This window comes from Gymnoscopelus microlampas, assembly GCF_963454915.1.
Source record: "Gymnoscopelus microlampas genome assembly, chromosome: 19".
Taxonomy (NCBI): Eukaryota; Metazoa; Chordata; class Actinopteri; order Myctophiformes; family Myctophidae; genus Gymnoscopelus; species Gymnoscopelus microlampas.
This window is the reverse complement of record NC_139956.1, coordinates 36,093,463-36,109,908: the sequence shown is the minus strand read 5'-3', so window position 1 is coordinate 36,109,908 and position 16,446 is coordinate 36,093,463. Positions and strand designations below refer to the sequence as shown.

The following is a 16,446-nucleotide window of genomic DNA, read 5'->3' as shown; positions in this document are numbered from 1 at the left end:
ATGCCACCCTTTTAACATATCCCTATTATAGCGCCACGAGGAGGCCGATTTTTTGCAACAATTTTCTTTTTTATATTACTCCAACAAATTGTGTCCAAACATCATGCAAATCGGTACACATTATTTCTATAGTCAAGTGATCAAGGTGGTTTCATCTGATTTTTCATATTCCATCCTGATTGGCGAAGTCCGAACATTGCTGATCCACAATAACCTACCTGACCTGGCGGAGACCTGTGCTCCGAGAAGCACTTTTTCTAGTTTGTAATAATAATAATAATAATATATCAGAGTTATATAGTACTCAATTGCTTTACACAACGTCTTACCTGTAATTCATCGACACCACAATCACACCTTCTGACTGGCTCAGGTAGCGACCGTCATATATATCCAGAGAGGCAGTTCCTGTGCTGAACATGCCTCCATGGATCCAGACCAGTACAGGAGCCGGTGGGGAGGCCATGGTGGGGTTGACTCGTGTTGACCAGACATTGAGGTAGAGACAGTCCTCACTCAGGGGGGTGTTGGGGTTCCACATCTCTGCCCCACGGAACCCTGGGAAGAATAAACAAATCAACAAGATGGAATAAGGCAGTTGAGCTAATTGATTGACTGACTGACGGCCTGACGGACGGACTGGCTGACTGAAAGACTAACTGACTGACTGACTGGCTGACTGACTGACTGACAATCAACTGTTGGCGTCAGGGCTGACGGGCTTGCAGACCTGTGCGTGTGTGTGTGTGTGTGTGTGTGTGTGTGTGTGTGCGTGCGTGCGTGCGTGCGTGCGTGCGTGCGTGCGTGCGTGCGTGCGTGCGTGTGTGTGTGCTTGCATGTGTGTATGTATGCAACACGTTATCCTTCATTTCAGTAGGGACACATACAGAAAAACAGTGTTTATGTTCACAAGTATAGCCATGAATGTGTGTTTCTTTTCTTGTACCTGGAAAGTGCGTATCCGGAAGCTGGTAACAGGAATTTGGGAACTCCGTGGCATCTTTGACCCCCTCCCACCCTCCAGCTGGTTCAGGAGCGCGGAATCTCAGTTCACCCACCGGGGCTTTTCCATAGGGAATCCCCAGGAACGCCCTGACGGCCGGCTCGTCCTGCTGGGCGACCAGTTTACCTCTGATCCCTCCGTTAGGCGTGTTAACCACGAGGTCGTCCTGAGCAGCTACCAAAGAGCCGAGGAAGAGGAGCAACTGGATGTGTACTAAAATGGCCATGTGGGATGATTGGAGCCTGCTGGGAGGAAGCACACGCAGACGAAAGTCTGGTTTATACCGCGTCGTACGACGGTGTCGATCACCAAAAGTAGCCGATCTACAAACGCACAGCACGTCGTGATGTGACATGTTGAGAGCTTGTAGATTGGTTATTTTCGCCGTCATGCAGCGGTGTACAAATTAACCACATGAATCACATGAACCCCAGCAGCCCCATTCTGTTTTTGGGGACAAGATTTGGTGTATATTGAAAAAGAACGCACCAAGTACAGTGCAATTGAGGTCTGTTAAGTATGTGGTTAAGCGTAATTCAATTCAATTCAATCTTTATTCAGACACAAGGGGGATCCATATCACAATAAAATAAATAAGACTGACACACAGATTGAAAAAAGCAGACGTGGATGGCTAGGAGGTTTGGATATATTTAGAGAACAGTTGCATAGTGGGTAAACATTGTGTAACATTATAGTGTACACAGTGAAGCAACCCACTGCAGTACAAAAGGAACAATTGCATCATGACGTTGTCTATATATGTCTCTTTCTCTATCTCTCTCTGTCCACACACACACACACACACACACACACACACACACACACACAAAAAAGCAAAGTTTGTTGTTTACCCAGGGTGTCGGACTAAGCACGAAGCTTGTTTCCAGCCGGACCCTGCATGGAAGCCTTGCTCAAGGGCTATTCAGCGGTGATTCATGATTGATGTGATGAATTGGGGAATCGAACTAGGGACCTTCCGGTATCAAGGCCGCCCCTCTAACCACTAGGCCACCGCTGCCACACACACACGCACGCGCGCACGTACGCACACGCGCGCGCACACACACACACACACACACACACACACACACACACACACACACACACACACACACACACACACACACACACACACACACACACACACAGTAGAACAACACTGCAGGTGTACTGAACAATACAAAACACATTCAACTTTAACTTTGTGTCTAATTTAGTGTTTAGTGAAAATAACTCAAATTAATAATTTCCCAGACATAATGTTTATTCTATGCACCTGACAGGAGGCCTGGCCTACTTGCAGTGGTGTAAACTAAGTACATTTACTCAAGTACTGTAGCCTACTTAAGTACAATTTTGATTTACTTTTACTTTTTCCAGTTGTCACCACTTTTATTTCTACTCCACAACATCTCACTCAGAGGCAAATATTGTATACTCCATTACAATTATTTGAAAACTTTAGTTACTAGTTACTTGATTATTATTACAAAACATACATTAACCACTTCAGCCCTATACACCTACAAGAACGTCCAACAGGCTGTGGCTGAGCGGAGACAGGAACCGGATTCTCTGTACTACAATGAGCAGGAAAATGCTGTAGGTAGAATTATCCTGCCTAGCTCTTTCCAGGCCAGTCCACGCTGGTACCACAACAAGTACCAGGACGCTATGGCCATAGTCCGGCACATGCGAAAGCCTGACCTCTTCATCACCATGACCTGCAATCCTCAGTGGTCAGAGATTGCTGCTGCCCTCACCCCTGGCCAGACAACCCAAGACCGACCTGACCTGGTGGCCCGGGTATTCAAACTAAAAAAAGATCAGCTCATGCATGACATCACCGAGGGCTGCATCTTTGGCAAAACCATTGCCTTCCTCTGGGTGACAGAGTTCCAGAAACGCGGTTTGCCACACTGTCACTTACTCATCATCCTGGCAGCTAAGGACAGCCCCAACACATCAGACCAAGTGGACAACATTCTCTCTGCAGAACTCCCCCCTGATCCAAACCAAATGGGAATCTCAGCCCAAGAAAAAGCCTGTCGCCAGCCACTGTGGAATATTGTACTCTCTAATATGATCCACGGCCCCTGTGGAGTACTGGATCCCACCTCTCCCTGCATGGAGAAGAAGAGCTGCACCAAGAACTTCCCAAAACCATTCCAGGCCACAACAATAGTCGATGGCAAGACAAGCCATCCATTCTACCGCCGTCGCTCTCCAGAACAAGGTGAAGGGGGGAAAACCCATTGACAACAGCTGGGTAGTTCCCTACAACCCCTACCTCAGCCTCCGATACAATTGCCATATCAACGTAGAAGTATGCACCTCCCCCACTGCTGCCAAATATCTCTACAAATATGTCACCAAAGGGCCAGACCGTGCAATGGTATCTGCTGAAGTTGATGGCGTCCAACCACCCCGTGATGAGATTCGAGACTATGAGGACATGCGTTCTGTTGGATCGAGTGAGGCCTGCTGGAAACTGTTTTCCTTCCCCATATCGAAGAACTACCCTCCTGTTCAAGCCCTCCGCTTGCATCTGAAAGACCAGCAGGAAGTTTATTTTGCCCAGGGTACTGAGGAGACTGTGGTGCAGCAGGGTAGGAAAACAGAGTTGACTGCTTTCTTCCACAACAATGAGAAAGCCAGCACAGGTCCAGATTTCAACCCTACAACCATGCCGCGCTATGTTGACATGCCTTCACAATACACCTACCAAAAAAAAAAAAAAACCTGGGAGCTCCGCACCAACAAGACACGCACCATTGGTCGTGTCCACACACTCAACCCCGTGGCTGGAGACGTCTTCTACCTGAGACTGCTACTCCACCATGACCACTGCAGAGGGAAGACAAGTTTTGACGACCTCTACTCCATCAATGGCACGACCCTCGAAACCTACCAAAACGTGTGCAGGGAGCTTGGCCTATTGGATGATGACAACGAGTGGTCCACAGTCCTCACTGAGGCTGGTCTCACACAGCTCTGCCCCCAGATTCGTCTCTTATTCGTCATCATCCTCCTCTTCTGCCAACCGGCTGACCCCAAAACACTGTTTACAGACCACTGGTCCCAGTGGACCGATGACTTCAAGCGCACAGCACAGCGTAGGAATCTCACCTTCACTGAGGACCAGCTGAAAACCATGGTGCGACTGGATCTGCAAGCCTCACTCCAGTCCCATCACCAGGACCTCCACAACGTTTTCCTGGATCCAATGACTGATGCAGAAAAGGCCACTGTCCATGGCCTGGTCAACATGGAAGAGCCCCTCATCCGTGAGGAAATGAACTATGATGTTCACGAGCTGGCAGCCAATGTGGAGGCAACCATTCCAAAGTTCACTCCAGCACAACAGCAGATTTATGACACAGTCATGGCAGCAGTCCGACAACAGCGGAGCCTACAACTGTTCATATCAGCACGTGGAGGATGCGGTAAGACCTTCCTGCTCAATGCCCTCCTGGACGCAGTGCGCAGTCTGGAACCAGGTGGCTGTATTGCCCTTGCCATGGCAACCACTGGCATTGCAGCCCAACTCCTTCCACCTGGGCAGAACACTCCATTCGCGCCTCAAAGCTCCTCTCCACCCAACAAAGGACACAACCTTGAACATCACAGCACAGAGCAGCCTGGCCAAACTACTGCGCCGCTCACGCCTCCTGCTGATTGATGAAGCCACCATGATGCACCGCTACCTGCTAGAGGCACTTGACCGCACACTCAAAGACCTCATGACCAAGCCAAACACTCCATTTGGTGGAAAAATTCTTATCTTGGCCGGTGACTTCCGTCAGTGTCTCCCAGTGGTTCAAAGGGCTAATGAGGCCCAGATTATAAAGAGCTGCCTCAACAACTCCAAACTGTGGGACAAATTCACCGTTTTCAACCTCACAGACAACATGCGCGTCAAGGCCAGTGGAGACTCACGTCTGGAGGACTTTGACACATGGACCCTCAGCCTTGGCGATGGCACAGCCAATGATGACAACAACTTGGTGTCCATCCCAGAGAGCATGCGTTTCCACATTCAACCCAACACTGACCTGGACAACATCGCAGAGGCAACCTCCATGAAAGACTTCTGCAACACAGTGTTTCCAGACTTGCCCACCAACTACACAAACACTGGCTGGATGGCAGGCAGATCACTGCTTGCCCCTACCAACAAAGAGGTGGACACCATCAATGACATCATGGAGACCTGGGTGCCAGGTATGGCTACCAAGCTGACCAGTGCAGACACCCTGGTGGACTACCAAGATGTAATGCGCTTCACCATCGAATATCTGAACACCCTCTGCCCCACTGGATTTCCCCGCCACATCATCACCCTCAAGCCTGGGATGCCCTTGATGCTACTCCGCAACATCAGCCCCAAAGACGGACTGTGCAATGGGACCAAACTCTACTTCCAGAGGGCCCTCAACAACAAGCTCCTGCTGTGCACAATAGCAGCCACACAAAAGGAGGTCTTGATCCCTCGCATCAAGTTCCTTCCTGAAGCTGGACAGTTCCCTTTTGACTGGGCTAGACGACAGTTTCCGGTCCGCACTGCTTTTGCCACCACCATCAACAAGTCCCAAGGGCAGACCCTCAGAAGAGTGGGAGTCTGGCTACAGTCCCCTGTCTTCAGCCACGGACAGCTTTATGTTGCCAGTTCAAGGACGGGTGACCCAGCAGCCCTCACGTTTGCCATACCACACCAGACAGACCACACTGCAAATGTGGTTTTCAAAAAAGTGCTACTTCCACATTGAGGTACAACTGTTGCATTCTTCCATGTGTCATTTCTATACATTTCCAAGGTCTGCCATACCAGGTCTGAGTAATCACAAAGTGGGTTTTGGTCATTGGAGAGGTGATGCACGTCACCTCTTTCTGAAGTGGGTACTTTCAAAGCCTGGAGATTTTAGGAGAGCACAAAACTCTCTCTCACACTGTGAGGTGCCTGTAAGGTGGCACTGCAAAGTGAACGACGCGTCACGCTAGACGTTCGGGCCGCGAAGCGGCCCGAACTTCTAGTATATATACATTTGAAAAATTGTGAAATGGGACATTCTGCATAATGAGTACTTTCTACTTTTGGTACTGTAAGTACATTTTGATACCAATACTTTTGCAGCCTACGTTTAGTAAATCAATTTTGAATTCCGGACCTTTTCTTGTAACAGCTGAGTATTTCTACATCGCAGTATTGATACTTTTACTTAAGTAAAGACATATATAAATACTTTTTTCACCACTTTTTTCCCGACCGGCGCCGATCTAGCACCTCACCGTTCCTATTGTGTTGCGTTATCGTCGTCTTTGGCTGCATGCTTGCCTCTCACCGCAATGACCATTATGTTACTGGCTACATGCAATTGCTCTCTCAACTCGACCAACTAGGTGCCAGACAAGCTAATACACAAATAACACAACACATTGTTGTTCTTTGTAAACTGGCTGTAGGTGTGAAATAATGGGGGCTCGGGCTGCTAGAATCAAGTGCTGTTATAGAACAGACCAGGGATCAGATTACTGCAACAATATATGTGGGAACTCAACAAAGTTGTTCCCCCATCAGTTAAGTGAGAGCGCACGCACAAACATGAAATCAAAGTGCACCGTAGCATCATGTGATCATGGATTCCTTATTAATCGAGGTGAAAACATGGAATTTAATGTCATTGTCTCTTATTGTAGGCTGCTACAGTTAGGCTAGATTTCATATGATATAGCTGACATTGATTGATTGATGTACTTTATTTAGTAAGACATGAGAACAACAGTACATGGAAGAACAAATTTGCAATACAAGGTCTACTAAACTGGAAGACTCATTAAAGCACTGGGCTTGTTTCAAATGAGTTCCCCACGCACACAAATCATGATGACATATAAGAGACAGACAGATATACACACTACTATAGAATGTCATACAATCAGTTTACAGGTTACTGGTATGAAGAGTGAAAAATATGTACAAAAGAAGAAAGAGAGGGGGGGTAGGGGGTAGGTTAGGTTAGGACATGGGGTAGGTTAGGACTTGGACAGGGGGCATTTTTCAATTGCAGCCTCCTGAAGGTGTATCTTTAGGGCAGTTTTGAAAGAGAGTAGGGTTTTACACTCCTTTACTCCTTTTGGTAGGGCATTCCACATTTTTGATGAATAGCATGAGAACGAGTTACTTCCCTTTGTTGAGCCAAAAAAGGGTTGGACAAGGTTTGTGGAGCTGCCTCTGGTGTTGTGATCATGGACATCATTAACATTTTGGAAGTATTTTGACAACATTTGTCAAAATACTTCCAAAATACAGGGGGATCCCAATGTTGTGGTGTATCTTGAAGACCAGACCCATAGCAAGTTGCTGTACTCTGTCCTCAACCCTAAGCCATCCAATCCTAGCAAAATGAGCAGGGGTTAGATGGGTTTTGTAATTGAGGCCAAGAAGTAGCATTACAAGTTTGTTTTGGGATGTTTGGAGCCTTGTTTTTAAGGCCTTGGAGGTGTTTTGATACCACGAAGTGCATGCATAATCATGCCTACTGTGTTAGTAACAGCATTTTATGCTTGTCGGGTCCATTAAATAGTCAATAGACAAGTAAAAGTAAGGTATTATTCAAAATGTACTTGAGTAAAAGTAGAAAAGTAATAGTATCAAAATCAAAATGTATTTAAAGTACCAAAAGTAAAAGTAGGCTACTCATTATGCAGAAGGTCCCATTTCACAAGTTTTCAAATGCGTAAAATGTATAAAAATCCTTTGAAAATAGCAGATCTACATGAAGCTCAAATGTGAGCTTGATCTGCTATTTTCAAATTGTCAAAGTATACTGTGTAAGTGGTTTTGTAATAATAATCAAAATCTAAAAAGTAACTAGTAACTAAAGTTATCAAATAATTGTAGTGGAGTAAAAGTATAATATTTGTCTCTGATATGTAGTAGATGTAAAAGTATTGAAAATTGGAAATACTCCAGTAAAGTAAAGTTCTTCAAAATTGCGTCTCAATTCTTCTATATGGTATAGGTATTTTATTATTAGGCTATAATATTATTGCAGTTTGTCCAGCTGTGGACAGTTATTTCATAATAATAATAATAATTATTAATGCACAGACTTTAAAGAATTTAAATTACATTCTTTAACCAGAGCTACTTATATTATAAACAATTGTCATCTAACAACACATTAAAGTGCTTATTTTAGTTAAAGTTTAATAAAGTCTGAGGTGTGCATAGTCCATTTGGTTACATTGATTGATTGATGTATACTTTATACCTGCGACCCAGGTAGGATGGTAAATTACTTCAGACTTCAGTGCTCTATTTAAAACAATTAAAAGACATGTCAACAAGCCTCCAGCTTAACGCTCCGCTGGCACAAAGTTACAGCACTGGTTCCCAAACACTGGGTCGGGACTAATTTGTGGGTCACGAGTAAATATCCCTTAACATTTTGTTTTTTATTATTATTATTTCAAAACAGCTTTTTCTTTTCTTTTTTTTTCATGAATTCAAAACAAATGCAATGATTTATTTTCAAAATAGTTTAATGAATTAAAACATATAAATAGGCCTATCAAATACATAAATTAGAAAACAAATGTTTAAAAGTAGTGAAAATAGCTCGAGCTTGTAGATCTGCTATTTTCACTAGCTTGGGTGCTGGCCGGGAGTGTATTACAGCAGTGGTTCTCAACCTTTTCAGGCCGCGACCCCTGGAAATAATCATATTTGGACTGGGGACCCCCCCCCACAATAATCATATTTGAACTGGGGACCCCCCACAATAATCATATTTAAACTGGGGACCCCCCACCCTGACAAGCACTTGGAATTGTAGGAGTTGAGGCATTACATTTAGTTTGACTCGGTTCCACAGATAAATATTGTGAAAATAGCAGATCTACAAGCTCACAACACCGCACAAAGCGAGGCGTTGTGAGCTTGTAGATCGGCTTTTTCGAAAAAGTTTGCCTCTGTATTTATTCTTTGACAATTTGGCCAATAATATGTTTGACTAGTTTATATAGTTTGTTGATTACTTTTGATGTAATAATGGTGTTTTTATTTTCTTTCTTACTTTGTTTGGTATTAACTAAAAATACCTAAAAAATAAATAATCATGTGGGGACCCCCCTCGGGGTCCCGACCCACAGGTTGAGAACCACTGCCCTAGGAAGCAGGGAGGGGTGGGGCTATTTAACTCCTCTAGTTGTCGCCCCTCCCCCTCTCTCACACCCCTACCAGCAAACACAAATGTTTGTGGCCCAGACAGTGTGTTTGTGTGTAAAAACAAACAGTCTTATAGTGAAATAAACAACTTATAATGTAACATTACTCTACATGGGCGTTAAGTTCTCAGTGTTTTAGCTGGCTGGTGAAACAAGCTGCTAGTAAAACACACTGTGGAAACATCTCCATCCATCCAGACCAGACAGGTGAGTTCTCTACTGTGTGTTAGCTACATAGCTTAGCTAATTAACTGCCCAGCATTAAGGATTTGATGACATTGCGTGTAATTTCACTTTCATTTGACTTGGTAAAAAGCAGCAACTGGTCAGGATGAAGCATTGTTGTGTGAATATGAGCTGGTTGTTTTAGCCCTGAAACATGACCGTCATATCCAGTCATGGATGAACTTCAACCTGGTGTTTGCACTTTCTCTATTACGGTCCATACATCTACATAAATGATCAGATTTCAAATATAACGTGCTTATCTCATGGCCATGGATGTTATAATTATGTCAGGGTCCCCAAGAAGTACAGTATATTCCGTATTGTTCAATTAAAAGTGTTTAAATCCAATCGGTGGCCATTTTTTCCGTCTTTTTGCCATGTGCTTCAAACTATGCCACCCTATCGGTTGGGAGGTGTATTGCAGTCTGCTACATTATAACTAATTATATGAGGAAAATGGCCACCGATCGGATTGAAATGCTTTGTATTGAACAATACGGAAGATACGGGTACTTCTGAAAACCCGTACATTATTATAACATCCGTGGCCATGAGGTCAGCACTTTATATTAGAAATATGAACGTTTATGTAGATGTACGGGTTGTAAATAGACAAAGTGCAAACACCAGGTTGATGTTAATCCATGACGGTTGTGATGCTGCTGACACAGTCCATGTAGGCCTAGTCAGTGGTGTAAAGTAACTAAGTACATGTACTCAAGTACTGTACTTGAGGACAATTTTCAGGAACTTCAAAAATAGCAGATCTACAAGCTCACGAGGTGAGCACGGTCTGAGCTATTTTCACACTATTTCTATTTGTTTACAATTTGAAAACTTTAAAAGAGACATTTCTGCATTATGAGTACCTTTTACTTTGGTACTTTGAGTATATTTTTGATGCCAATACTTTTGTACACTCAAGTGTGTTTTAATACAGTGCTTTTACTTGTATTTCTACATTGTGGTATTGATACTTTTGCTTAAAACATGCAAGTACCTTTTCCATCACTGGAAGTTGGAGTGTGTCTGTTTAGTTGTAGATGGAGGTTGAGTGAACAGTAGATGAAATGTCTATTGAAAAGTATCCATATGTTATGAGTATTTTTAACTACTTTGTTAGTGCTGTGGTTTGTCATGTTTAGAGGTAGTGAGGAAGACAGCAGTGCTGGCAGTGATGATGAGTTACATTTTTTTTAACTTAAGTACAAGTATCAATACTGCAATATAGAAATATTTTAAAAGTCCGGAATTAAAAATGTACAAAAGTATTGGCATTAAAATGTACTTAAAGTACCAAAAGTAAAGTACTCATTGTGCAGAATGTCCCATTTCAAGTTCTCAAATGTATAACAATCTCTTGAAAGATCTACAAGCTCACAATGCATAGCGATGCGACTCATTGTGAGCTTGTAGATCGTCTATTTTCAAATGGCCGAAATGTATATAGGGCTGAAGTTGTATGTATGTTTTGTAATAATTAAATTAAAGCTAAAGTATTTTCTTTTTTGTCAATATATCATCATCTTTTAGAAGCAATTGAAAATACAAATAATGTTGAGTACTTTGTTGACGCCCCCTAGTGGCCAAGTTGAATATTTGTCAGCTCTCCATGATGATCAGAAGCCTAAGACTTAATGCCACTTTAGTTAATCCACTTGAACCCCCAGCATCCTGGGGGGAACGTTGGCATGAATAGCTGATCTACAAGCTCACAATGCACGCAACGTGTAGTGAGCTTTTTTTGGCGAATCGATTTGTGTAGAGTGAAAGAAGAGCGTACCAAATGTGCAGCCGGGAATGAGAAATCAAGGCAAAAGTTACTAAAGGGCTGAGCCATGTAGAATGAATGGACTGCCTTCACTAGAACGCTCCTGCTCAGGAGCACAGGTTTCCGCCAATCTCTGCCAGGCCAGGTTGTCTACCCCAGGGCCCACAAACTTTGGAAGTCAGTCAGTCATAGCCACTTGGAATGAGATTTTTTTTTTTACTTTTCAAAGAATGTTAATTAATCTTAAGGAATAATCAGAAAATGACAGTTGATAAAACCCAAAGTTTCTATTGTAACGCTGGGGTACTATTACACATGTGTGTCCTGTTGCTTTGATTGAGGGAGGTGTCACTGATTTGGGGGTTGGCTACACGTGTGCCGGGGAGGTAAAAGAGTTAAAGGAGAATTTTGGACTAAGGTTTTCTTATGATGTTATGATATCTTAGGATGAATGGTACAGTAGAAAAATAATTTGTAAACTTTGTTGAGGTGTGAATTTAAAGTAGTTTTAAATCTATGTGTGTGTTCCTGGTCAAATAGGTTCCTGCACGGCGTGCAAGACGCCGCTGGAAGGCTCAACCAGAGGATGCCCGTAGAGATGGAGAATCTCTCTCTATCCATGGATTTGTCTGCATGGGGAGGATTCCTCCGCGCCGATGGCCTGGGTCTTCGGTGGTTCTGAGACAGTTTTTAAGTTGCTTGATTCAGTATTTAGATATTTGATATTCATTTAATCAGACACGCCCCCTTCCTATACAAACCCATTGTGACTTCAAACTCCATTTTAACCATGTTAGATTCATCAGAAACACCCGTCCTTGGTTCTGGTGACTGATATTGACCTTCTAGTGTGTGAGTAGATTGGGTTTTTGCAATAAGTTTTTTCATTTATTTCTTTTTTTTAACCGTTTTATTCATTTACTCCAAAAGATTTTGTAAATAAATAAAAAAAGTAATTGAAAAAACACGGTCCCACACATTAGAAGGTTCACATCAGTCACCAGAACCAAGGACGGGTGTTTTCAATGAATGTAACATGGTTACAATGGAGTTTGAAGTTAACGATGGGTTTGTATAGGAAGGGGGCGTGTCTGATACAATGTATATCATCAAATATCTAAATACTGAATCAAGCAATTTAAAGTGTCTGGGGTGAATCACAAAAGCAGAGTGGACGTTAAAATGAACTCAAACAAGTTTGTAAGTGAAATATCCCTTTACGGTTATTTGTCATGTGCAATTTACAAAATACATCATCATTTTGGGGGTCCTTCACATGGAAAAGTTAGGATTTAGAAAACATTTTTAGATATGTATTTGGCCATGGACCCCCATCTCAGAATGTTTTGTTCCAGACACCCCCAGAAGCAAAGATTTGAGTTACAGATGTTAAAAAACATGTATATATTCAAAGATTTGAACACATTTTCAAGATTTTTCAAAAATAGCAGATCTACAAGCTCATAGCGCTTGTATATCTGCTATTTTTGAATAGCCAAATAAATCTTACAATGACACAGATGTGTTCCCGGTCTTAAAGGGTAATGGTTCACCCCCACAATAACTCCTTTGATGACCTGAATTTGATGGCAGCGGTTCCGGTAGGAGACACAAAGAGTCTCCTTTGTTTCTCCTACCGGAACCGCTGCCTACCAGTCCGCTGGTCATCAAATTATTGTCTTAGGAATGAGACAAAAGCTGAAAGATATCCATGAATTGAAGTCTCCATGGGGTGACTAATTGATAGAAAAAAAGTATTTTTTTGGGGTGAACTATCCCTTTAATGGATTAATGTGCTGCCTGCTATTGTCACTGAGCATGCTGCGTAGGGCAGGCTATAGGGCTGTGTCACCGTTATCTGTCACTGCTATCCTATATGTGGCTCTCGGTCACTTGAGTAAATCTTTGTTTCTTTGTTTCTTTCAGATACTCCAGAATACATCCTGGCAGAGGTTCTTCACCCTCCTGTGAAACTACCCAGCCTGCACCCTCCTGTGACTCGTCTAAGCCTGCCTCCGCCACTGTCTACACAAGTCTTTCGAAGAGCCGCTGTCTACAAAGTCTTTCGAAGAGGAGTTTCTGTCTACAAAGTCTTTCGAAGAGCCGCTGTCTACAAAGTCTTTCGAAGAGGAGCTGCTGTCTACAAAGTCTTTCGAAGAGCCGCTGTCTACAAAGTCTTTCGAAGAGGAGCCGCTGTTTTGTAGACAGCGGCTCCTCTTCGAAAGACTTTGTAGACAGCGGCTCTTCGAAAGACTTTGTAGACAGCAGCTCTTTCGAAGGGCCGCTGTCTACAAAGTCTTTCGAAGGGCCGCTGTCTACAAAGTCTTTCGAAGAGCCGCTGTCTACAAAGTCTTTCGAAGAGCCGCTGTCTACAAAGTCTTTCGAAGAACCACTGTCTACAAAGTCTTTCGAAGAGCCGCTGTCTACAAAGTCTTTTGAAGATCCGCTGTCTACAAAGTCTTTCTAAGAGGAGCCGCTGTCTACAAAGTCTTTCGAAGATCCGCTGTCTACAAAGTCTTTCGAAGAGCCGCTGTCTACAAAGTCTTTCGAAGAACCACTGTCTACAAAGTCTTTCTAAGAGGAGCCGCTGTCTACAAAGTCTTTCGAAGATCCGCTGTCTACAAAGTCTTTCTAAGAGGAGCCGCTGACTTTGTAGACAGCGGCTCTTCGAAAGACTTTGTAGACAGCAGCTCTTTCGAAGGGCCGCTGTCTACAAAGTCTTTCGAAGGGCCGCTGTCTACAAAGTCTTTCGAAGAGCCGCTGTCTACAAAGTCTTTCGAAGAGCCGCTGTCTACAAAGTCGTTCGAAGAACCACTGTCTACAAAGTCTTTCGAAGAGCCGCTGTCTACAAAGTCTTTTGAAGATCCGCTGTCTACAAAGTCTTTCTAAGAGGAGCAGCTGTCTACAAAGTCTTTCGAAGATCCGCTGTCTACAAAGTCTTTCTAAGAGGAGCCGCTGTCTACAAAGTCTTTCGAAGATCCGCTGTCTACAAAGTCTTTCTAAGAGGAATACAAAGTCTTTCGAAGATCCGCTGTCTACAAAGTCTTTCTAAGAGGAATACAAAGTCTTTCGAAGATCCGCTGTCTACAGAGTGGTGGTCTCCACTGGTGGAATTATTTGTACAAAGACCTTGGCCCGCCGGGGGTTTCCTCTGAAGACGCCTCAGGGTAGGAACCTCTTTAGGGCTGTCACGATTATGATGTTTAACTTCAATGCTTGATTAATTGTCGCTCAAATAATTGCGTCGTAGTAACATTTTGAATAAAACTTTTGTCTGAATTTGTGAACAAAAGCCGAACTACAAGCTCAAAACGCATCACGTCGTGATGCGTTTTGAGCGTGTAGTTTGGCTATTTTGACGATTATAACTATTATCCCCAAAATAGTATTGCGATTATCTCAAATACTTGCGATTATGTTATAATTGTGACGGTCCTAATTACGAACCCTAACCTGCTGCTTTTTTTTCAGGTTTTTAGATAAAGGCCTCTGTAAATCCGGGCCCCTACCTGGTCATTTGAAAAGGTCCAAAAGACCTGGTCATTTGAAAGGTCACTTTTTGGTAGGTCCCAAAGGTGACCTTTTTTGGGTGTAAAGTCGGGGTGGGGGGAACTATGTAGTTCACATAATCTAAGTTTTTCATTTAAAAGTTTAATTTCTTGCCCAAAGAAGAACAAGAAAGAAGAACAAGAATCACATGAAGCTGCTACATTCTAATGAAGATGATCTGCGTTTTTCCATTTAAAAGTTTAATTCAATTTTAATTTCTTGCCCGAAGAAGAACAAGATCAAGATCAAGATCAAGAACATCATGTCGATGTGTCCCAGCATACCTGAACTGAGTCAACAAGATGTACATTTTTAATGATAAATCTCTAAGCAATGGAGCAAGTATTTTTGATTTCTCACCCACCTTTGGAGTTACATCATCGCAAGGTAACTATACAATCCAATAGCTATACAAGTGATCAGCAGTCTGCTCAAGCATACTGTGCTGTCTAGCAGGACCCACTTCTTCATGTATGTTTTGAAGTGTCTAACCCCAGTACGCAGTCTGTTCAGCTAGGTCAATTTCCGGCATCGCAGATCTCCCTCCTTTGATGCCGTCTCCTGGGTCCCAGATGTAGCGGTGACAACGTCTGGGCCCATGCAGAAGACTCCCCACTCCTGCTTCCAGGATGCCTCCAGCCATGCCTTTGTAGGCAGGTCCTCAGGGATGGAACTGAGCATCTCTTGTTGAATGTGCGGCGTGACTCGAGTCAATTTGGAGGCAATGCTGTCATAGTGTTGTCATGGAGGATATGCCAATCATGTTTCTGGGCTTTCCTTGGGGCCAGGATGCGAGGGTAGCAGCCTCTCGTTGGAGGCCGGTTGAGGCAATTCCTGCTAGGATTGGTAAGTAGAACATAGGGTTGGGATTCAGGCAACCAGTTATAATCCGGAGAACATTGTTAATGGCAGCATCAACGTTTTTGGCATGTGGGCTTCTACACCAGGCTGAGGCACAGTGTTTGGCTGCAGCGAAGACCAGGGCTTGCCTGGGGATTCGTAGTACTTTGGCAGAGGAATCCTAGGACGTACCAGCGAGACATCAGATTGGCGAGACCCTTGATGACACTTTGGCCTCTGGGTGTTGCTTAGAAGACCGTGTCCTATCCACGGACCTTGGGGCTTGCTGGAACTCCAGGTGATTGTGGTCCATGAACACGTCTAGTTCCCGTTTTGCTTCGCTGTTGTTGAGGGGATATGCTGCCAACACCGTCTTCCCAATGCTGAGCTGCAGGCGCCACCTACGAAGGTAGGCTGCTAAGATGTCCATGTGGACATGATGGAGGTCATTGGGGTAGAGCGGCTGAGTTGGATTTGACAGACCAGGAGTGTTGGTATAGGTAGAGGCATGGCTGAAGAGCTTTGCCCATCACTCATTTCTTGCTGATGCCGAAGTAAAAACACAGTATTTACCTCATTGTGATAGCTGTATAAGTCTGCAGTACACCTGACTGGTGGCAATAGCCTGGTCGTGATGCGTAGATGTGATCAATCAGGGTGTGCTCTTTGGTCGTTCACAAATAAATCACCACAAAATGCCTCAAAATTGTTTAAAAAGACCACAAATGCCGCAACAAATAACTCAACTGTCACAATACATTTCAAAGAACGCCATTAAAAAGTCACACAAAGAAGCCACAAATAATTCCCCCAAAACATGACA

General features: G+C 43.6%; 1 protein-coding gene across 1 annotated transcript in view; it reads right to left on the bottom strand.

The window, feature by feature from the left end:
- LOC311034981 (acetylcholinesterase-like) overlaps positions 1 to 16,446 on the bottom strand; it is a 36,934-nt gene that overhangs the window by 7,352 nt on the left and 13,136 nt on the right. The window contains exons 2-3 of the mRNA XM_084043024.1: positions 947 to 1,245; positions 330 to 558 (exon numbers count right to left, since the gene is read on the bottom strand). Coding sequence (XP_083899150.1) covers positions 330 to 558; positions 947 to 1,229 — 512 coding nt within the window. The 5' untranslated portion in view covers positions 1,230 to 1,245. The remainder of the gene's footprint in view (positions 1 to 329; positions 559 to 946; positions 1,246 to 16,446) is intronic.